General features: G+C 51.9%; 1 protein-coding gene across 3 annotated transcripts in view; it reads right to left on the minus strand.

Moving 5' to 3' along the window:
* The window catches only part of mks1 (MKS transition zone complex subunit 1), an 81,181-nt gene extending 73,801 nt beyond the window's left edge, over positions 1-7,380 (minus strand). Inside the window, exons 1-2 of one of the 3 annotated variants that reach the window (XM_068010203.1) lie at positions 7,267-7,380; positions 5,639-5,766 (exon numbers count right to left, since the gene is read on the minus strand). In XM_068010203.1, the coding sequence (XP_067866304.1) occupies positions 5,639-5,766; positions 7,267-7,343 (205 nt within the window). In that variant the 5' untranslated portion in view covers positions 7,344-7,380. Of the gene's footprint in view, positions 1-5,638; positions 5,767-7,238 lie in introns of all 3 variants that reach the window. The other 2 variants (XM_068010205.1, XM_068010204.1) reach the window with 2 other exon arrangements.
* Between the last annotated feature and the right edge of the window lie 691 nt (positions 7,381-8,071).

Below are 8,071 nucleotides of genomic sequence, written 5' to 3' on the forward strand. Positions count from 1 at the left end.
GGAAGGAAGCAGTTTTTATGCCGCAGGTGGTAATGACTGGAACTCGCCACCCACAAGGGTGCGGGAAGCGGAGACAAACAATGACTTCAAGAGGCAGTTGGATGGCCACCTGAGAGACATAGGCTGGCAGGGCTACGGGAATCGAGACGGGGGTGGGACTGACTGCACAGCTTCGTGTAGAGCCGACAAGGACTCAATGGGCTGAATGGCCTCCTTCTCAACTATAAATAAATTGCTCTATGACACTCTGGCTCTCTCTGTTCCTTCCCTCCCCAACCCCCCGCTATTTGTCCTCTTGCTCTCTCTCTATTCGTCCTCTCGCACACTCTGCCCCCTCCCACACCGGCTCCACCCTCTCCATCTCTTCCTTCTCCATCTCTTCCCCTCCCTCCTTCCCTTCCCTCCCCCTACCCCCTCATTCCCTCCCTCTCTCTCGCTCCGTCCTCTCCCTCTCTCAGTCTTCGCTACAGAGGATACAAGTGGTGCGGCACAGTGGTTAGCACCGCAGCCTCACAGCTCCAGCGACCCGGATTCGGTTCTGGGTACTGCCTGTGCAGAGTTTGCAAGTTCTCCCTGTGACGGCGTGGGTTATCGCCGGGTGATCCGGTTTCCTCCCACAGCCAAAGACTTGCAGGTTGATAGGTAAATTGGCCATTGTAAATTGCCCCTCGTGTAGGTAGATGGTCAGAGAATTCAGGGAAGGTGGGGATGTGGTAGGGAATATGGGATTAATGTAGGATTAGTATAAATGGGTGGTTGATGGTCGGCACAGACCCGGTGGGCCGAAGGGCCTGTTTCAGTGCTGTATATCTTTCTATGACTATGACTCTATGTTAGTTCTAATTTTCCAAAATTCCCTAGATTCAGGGAAGGTTCCATTAAACTGGAAAATAGCAAATTTAACTGCTTTATTCAAAAAGGGAGAGAGACAGAAAGCAGGAAACTACAGGGCAGTTAGCTTAACAGCTGTCTTAGGGAAAATGTTAGAAACTATTATTGAAGACTTTATAGCAGGGCACTTAGAAAATTTCATGGTAATCAGGCAGAGCCAACATGGTTTTGTGAAGAGGAAATCATGTTTAACTAATTTACTGGAGTTCTTTGAGGGAGTTACATGTCATGGAGAGATACAGCACTGAAACAGGCCCTTCAGCCCACCGAGTCTGTGCCGACCAACAACCACCCATTTATACTAATCCTACATTAATCCCATATTCCCTACCACATCCCCACCATTCTCCTACCACCTACCTAAACTAGGGGCAATTTACAATGGCCAATTTACCTATCAACCTGCAAGTCTTTGGTTGTGGGAGGAAACCGGAGCACCCGGCGAAAACCCACGCGGTCACAGGGAGAACTTGCAAACACCACACAGGCAGTACCCAGAACCGAACCTGGGTCGCTGGAGCTGTGAGGCTGCGGTGTTAACCACTGCGCCACTGTGCCGCCCTGTGCTGTGGATAAAGGGGAATCGGTGGATGCATTGTACTTTGATTTCCAGAAGGCATTTGATAAGGTCCCACACCAAAGGTTATTGCAGAAAATAAAAGCTCATGGTGTCGGCGGTTACATTTTGGCATGGATAGAAGATTGGCCAGATAACAGGAAACAGAGAGTAGGCATAAATGGGTCATTTTCTGGTTGGCAAGACGTAACGATTGGTGTGCCACAGGGATCTGTGCTAAGGCTCAACCTTTTACAATTTATATAAATGACTTAGATGAAGGGACCAAAGGTATTGTTGCTAAATTTGCTGATGACACAAAGATAGGAAGGAAAGTAAGTTGTGAAGAGGACATAAGTTGGCTACAAAGTGATATAGATAGGTAAAGTGAGTGGGCAAAGATCTGGCAAATAGAATATAATGTGGGAAAATGTGAAATTGTCCATTTTGGCAGGAAGAATAAAAAAGCATATTATCTAAAGAGTGAGAGATTGCACAGCTCTGAGATGCAGAGGGATCTGGGTGTCCTCATGCATGAATCACAAAAGGTTAGTATGCAGGTACAGCACGTAATTAGGAAGCTAATAGAATGTTATCGTTTATCACGTAGGGGAATTGAATACAAAAGTAGGGAGGTTATGCTTCAGCTATACAGGGCAATGGTGAGACCAGATCTGGAGTACTGTGTACAGTACTGGTCTCCTTACTGAAGGATGGATGTAAATGCGTTGAAGGCAGTTTACTAGACTAATACCTGGAATGGGCAGGTTGTCTTATGAGGAAAGGTTGGACAGGCTCGGCTTGTATCAGCTGGAATTTAGAAGAGTAAGATGCAACTTGATTGAAACATATGAGATCCTGAGGGGTCTTGATAGGGTGGATGTGGAAAAGATGTTTCTCTCTTGTGGGAGAATCTAGAATTAGGGGTCACTGTTCAAAAATAAGGGGTCGTCCATTTAAGACAGAGATGAGGAGAAATTTCTTCTCTCAGAGGGTCGTGGGTCTTTGGAACTCTTCCTCAAAAGGCAGTGGAAGCAGTGTCTTTAAATATTTTTAAGGCAGAGGTAGACAGATTATTGATAAGCAAGGGGGTGAAAGGTTATCGGGGAAGGTGGAAACGTGGAGTAATCAGTTCAGCCATGAAATTTTTGAATGGCATAGCAGTCTCAAGGGGCCGAGTGGCCTACTCCTGCACCTAATTCGTATATTCGTGTGTCCTTCGTCTCCCTCCCTCTCACTTTCTCGGTCCCCTTCCTCGCTCTTCCTCTCCTCTCTCGGTCCCTGACCCACCCCCCCGCCCGCCTCTCACTCTCACTCCCCCCTTCCCGCTCCCTCTTTCTCTCTCTATCTCTGCCCAACCCCTCTCTCTCCCCATCTCTCCCGCAATCCGTCACCCATCCGCTCCATCCCCACCCACTCTCTCTCTCTCTCTCCCCCACCCCCCGCAGTATACCCCCTCTCTCCCCCGTCCACCCCTCTCTCTCTCTCCCCGTCCTGCCCCCTCTCTCTCTCTCTCTCCCACCCCTCCCAGTACACCCCCTCTCCCCCCATCCACCCCCCTCTCTCTCTCCCCGTCCCGCCCCCTCTCGCTCTCCCCGACCCACCCCCTTTCTCTCTCCCTCTCCCCGTCCCGCCCCCTCTCGCTCTCCCCGACCCACCCCCTTTCTCTCTCCCTCTCCCCGTCCCGCCCCCTTTCTCTCTCCCTCTCCCCGTCCCGCCCCCTCTCGCTCTCCCTCTCCCTCTCCCCGTCCCGCCCCCTCTCGCTCTCCCTCTCCCCGTCCCGCCCCCTCTCGCTCTCCCCGACCCACCCCCTTTCTCTCTCCCTCTCCCCGTCCCGCCCCCTCTCGCTCTCCCCGACCCACCCCCTTTCTCTCTCCCTCTCCCCGTCCCGCCCCCTTTCTCTCTCCCTCTCCCCGTCCCGCCCCCTCTCGCTCTCCCCGACCTACCCCCTTTCTCTCTCCCTCTCCCCGTCCCGCCCCCTTTCTCTCTCCCTCTCCCCGTCCCGCCCCCTCTCGCTCTCCCCGACCCACCCTCTTTCTTTCTCCCTCTCCCTGCCACGCCCCCTTTCTCTCTCCCTCTCCCCGCCCCGCCCCCTTTCTCTCTCCCTCTCCCCGCCCCGCCCCCTTTCTCTCCCTCTCCCCGTCCCGCCCCCTTTCTCTCTCCCTCTCCCCGTCCCGCCCCCTTTCTCTCTCCCTCTCCCCGTCCCGCCCCCTTTCTCTCTCCCTCTCCCCGTCCCGCCCCCTTTCTCTCTCCCTCTCCCCGTCCCGCCCCCTTTCTCTCTTCCACTTCCCGTCCCGCCCCCTTTCTCTCTCCCTCTCCCCGTCCCGCCCCCTTTCTCTCTTCCACTTCCCGGCCTGTCCCCCCTCGCTCTCTCCACGTCCCGCCCACGTCGCTCTCTCCTCATCTCTGGAATTTGGCTCTTTTGGCCATGTTTGTACTAAGGCTGTAATGAGGTCTAGAGTCGAGTGGTCTTGGCAGAATCCAAACTGAGTATTGGTGAGTAGGTTATTTATGACTAAGTGCCACTTGGTAGCACACTCAACAACCCCCGCTGTCACACTGCTGATGATTGAGAGCAGGCTGTTGTGGCGGTAACTGGACGGATTGGCTATGTCCTGCTTTTTGTGGGCAGAACATAACTGGCAATTTTCCACATCGTCGGGTAGATGCCAGTGTTGCAGCTGCACTGGAACAGCTTGGCTAGAGACATAGCTCGTTATGAAGCACAAGTCTTAAGCACTACAACCAGGATGTTTTCAGGGCCCATAGCCATTACTATACCCAAGGTGCTTCGTCATTTCTTGATACCATGTGAAGTGAATCAAATTGGCTAATGACTGGCTTTTTTGATGATGGGGTTCTCAGGAGGCTGAGGTGGATCATCCATTCAGCACATCTGGTTGAATACCACTGCAAATGCTTCAGCCTCGTCGTTTGCATTCATGTGCTGGGCTCTGCCATCATTGAGGATAGGAATGGAGCCCTCCTCCTCCTGCTTTCGTTACTTAATTGTCCACCACCATTCACTATTGGATGTGGCAAGGCTGCAGAGCTTTGATCTCATCTGTTGGTGTTGGGATTGCTTAGCTGTCATATAGTCGTATGCTGTAGCTGCACCAGGTTGCCACCTCATTTTTGGGGACACCTGGTGCTGCTCCTGGCATGCTCCTACAGTCCTCACTGAACCAGGATTGGTCATCTTGGTCCAGGGTTGGCTTGATGATAATGGTAGAGTGAGGAATATGCCAGACATATGGCAGAGACACTGCACTAGATAGGGCGATGCAGTCATGGAGATGATCACACAGCAAGAAGTACTTGTGAGGCTTCATGGCGTTTACACCTCCTCTCACCTTAGGCTGGTGTAGCTCCTTGACTGAGGTGGGGGCCTTCCTGCAATGGAACTCATTTCTATTCCACTTTCACTGCCTATTTATTACAACATTTGGAAGCACTTTCTCTCCATCTCACTTGAAGCTACTAACTCTTGCAGGGATACACCCACTAACTGTGCTGTCAGCAGGTGTTAGAAACTTCAGGGACATCTCACAAGTGGCCACTCTTCATGTATAAGCATAGATAGCAAGCATGAGCAGACTGTAAAGATGCCACAACTGAGCTCAGTCCTGTCATCAAGAGACACCTATAGACACAAACTTCAAAGGTTATTGGACAGCTGACTTTTTCCCTAATAGTGCTGAATCTGGCTTGGAAGCACTTTTCACTATGTCCAACACAACTCAGACACCTTTTGCACAGTTGTATCATGTAGAGTAAACCAAGTATACCCACAGTTGTTCAAAGGCACTTTTCAATACAGCACTAACTTTGTGGAGCAGAGCCAAGGGCAAACCAGGCACTGGTCTTCAGAGAAAGAGAAAGTCTGTGGGCACCCTCCATCACCCAGCTATATAGCAGAGCTGCTCAATGTATAGCCAATCTGGAGAATAGGGAGACTATACCAAAAGGGAGGGAAAAATAGAAATTCTTAAAAAACAGTTGACTGAAGGGATAAAAGCCTTCTCTCTCAAATGCTCTGCAGCAAAACACATTTACGCATTCTCAGCCAAATGGTTATTACTTGCAGTGGCCTATAGCTCTAATCTCATGTCAAACTCACTTTGGAACAAAACTTGTAGTTCTAAAAGCAAGCACCCCAAAAGGAATATATGTGACAAATATGGAGCTTACTGGTCTCGCCCTCTGAAGTCGAGGTGTCAAACGTCGTCATTTCAATAAGACTTTTCTCCTGTTGAGTTCCTGGTTGCAGAACATGCTGAGTGAAGAGTGCCGTTGGGGCTACCCGGTGAAGCCATATCCTTAAAAAAAATTAAATGCACTTAATTTCTCCCTTGATAAAACCTTGGATTTCAATTATTCTAATTGGGTTGCAGATGTTAAATCCATTAATACCACTAAAACCTGCTAGTAGGCAGGACAGAGGGACACTGGAATAAACACACACCTTCAGCAAGGGGCAAGTTCAGGAAATAATAACATTTCACAGGCTAGATTCAGATAAAGAGAGCCCATTTGATCTCATCCTTTAGGAATCTAGCCTTCCCATCTTAGCATCCAGCTGCTTTTAAATGAGTTGAACGACCTGGGCAACTACTCATCTAACAAAGGTTTCAGTTGCTGGTTTTCCCGTGTCTCTCCTATGTTCTTTTCTCCAAAGCCCTGAATCTGTGTCCTCTTGCATTGAAGCCTCAAAGCAATTATTCACATTTACGTCCTTTATTCTGTAAAGTGGCACAGTTGAATGCCCCACCACACATTAATCTTACTCCCCACCCACAGACCCGAAACTAATCTCACTCAGCACCCCCTCCACAGATCCTGCATTAATCTCACTTCAGCACCACCACCCCCACACACGCAGCATTAACCTCACTCCGTGATAACACAGACCCTGCATGAATCTCACTCCCTCCACAGAGCCTGCATCAATGTCACTTCCCCCCCCCCAACAGACCCTGCATCAATCTCGCTCCCCCCTGCATAGTCTCGCTTCCCCCCCCCCCCCCAGACCATGCTTTAATCCCCCTCCCCCCAAGACCCTGCATTAATCCCCATTCCCCCACGGACCCCGCATTAATCCCCATTCCCCCCGCGGACCCCGCATTAATCCCCATTCCCCTAGGGACACCCCATATAGCCCCCTCCCCCCGCGGACACTGCATTAATTCCCGTTCCCCCCCGCGGACAGTGCATTAACCCCCTTCCCCCCGCGGGCCCCCCATTAATCCCCCTTCCCCCACGGACCCCGCATTAATCCCCCTTCCCTCGCGGACACTGCATTGATCCCCCTCACCCGCGGGCCCCGCATTAATCCCCTTTCCCTCGCGGACACTGCATTAATCCCCCTCCGCCCCGCGGACCCTGCATTAATCCCCCTCACCCGCGGGCCCCGCATTAATCCCCCTTGCCCCCGCGGACACTGCATTAATCCCCCTTCCCCGCGCGGGCCCCCCATTGATCCCCCTTCCCTCACGGACCCCGCATTAATCCCCGCGCGGGCCCCCCATTAATTCCCCTTCCCCCAGGGACCCCCGATATATCCCCCTCCCCCCGCGGACACTGCATTAACTCCCCTTCCCCCATGGACCCCGCATTAATCCCCCTCCCCCCACGGACACTACATTAATCCTTCCCCCGCGGGCCCCCCATCAATCCCCCTCCCATCGCGGGCCCCGCATTAATCCCCTTTCCCCCGTGGACCCCCATCAATCCCCCCCCCCCATTAATCCCCCGCAGACCCTCCCCCATTAATCCCCCTCCCCCCGCGGACCTTGATGCGTTCGGAATCGTGCTTTTACCGGATCCGGAGGTTTTGCACCGGATCCCGAGTGCGGTAAATGGCTTCCACCCTGTCACCGCCGCAGTTGGCCGCCATGCCCTCTCGCTCCGCCCCTGTCCGGTTACTGGGGGAACGTGGGGCGGGGCCTCAGTCCCAGAACCTCGGCTGTCAGCGGTTCCCTTGGTAACGGACAAGGCCTCGGTGAGCTCGTCGGAAGCAGCGGCTTTCCTGTCGGTGCAAATACCCTCTCACCTCGATAGGACATGTTGGCACGGCGGTTAGATATTGATAGAAACGTAGCCGTGGCTCAGTGGCCTCTGGATCAGAGGGTCATTCTATCAAAATAGGCCCTACTCCAGAGGCCTGAGTTCAATATAAAAGCAAAATACTGATAAAAGGTCACTGACCTGAACCGTTAACTCTGCTTCTCTCTCCACAGATGCTGCTTGATCCGCTGAGCTTTTCCAGTACTTTCCGTTTTTATTATACCCGAGCTCAAAATCAAGGCCTTCAAGACCTTACCGTCAATTTAAATATTTAAACAGAAATGGCTGGAACATTTACAGTTATAACTTTAATAAAAGATCGAAGTCCCTCTCCCACCACTCCATGTCTTTTCCACACATTTTTTTCCCATCCCCAATTTTCCCTCCAAACTTTGTTACCTTTGCCCTTCAACCTCTTCCCACCATCCCCTCAGCCAACAGGAGTTTTCCCCACTCTTCCCCACCTTGAAATTTTCACTCCTGCCTCCTGGCCTGTGTTGCACCTCAGATCTCTGAACCGAATATCGGCGTGGAATGGACTTAGTGAAAATGTAATTA

This window comes from Heterodontus francisci, chromosome 30 (assembly GCF_036365525.1).
Source record: "Heterodontus francisci isolate sHetFra1 chromosome 30, sHetFra1.hap1, whole genome shotgun sequence".
Classification (NCBI taxonomy): Eukaryota; Metazoa; Chordata; class Chondrichthyes; order Heterodontiformes; family Heterodontidae; genus Heterodontus; species Heterodontus francisci.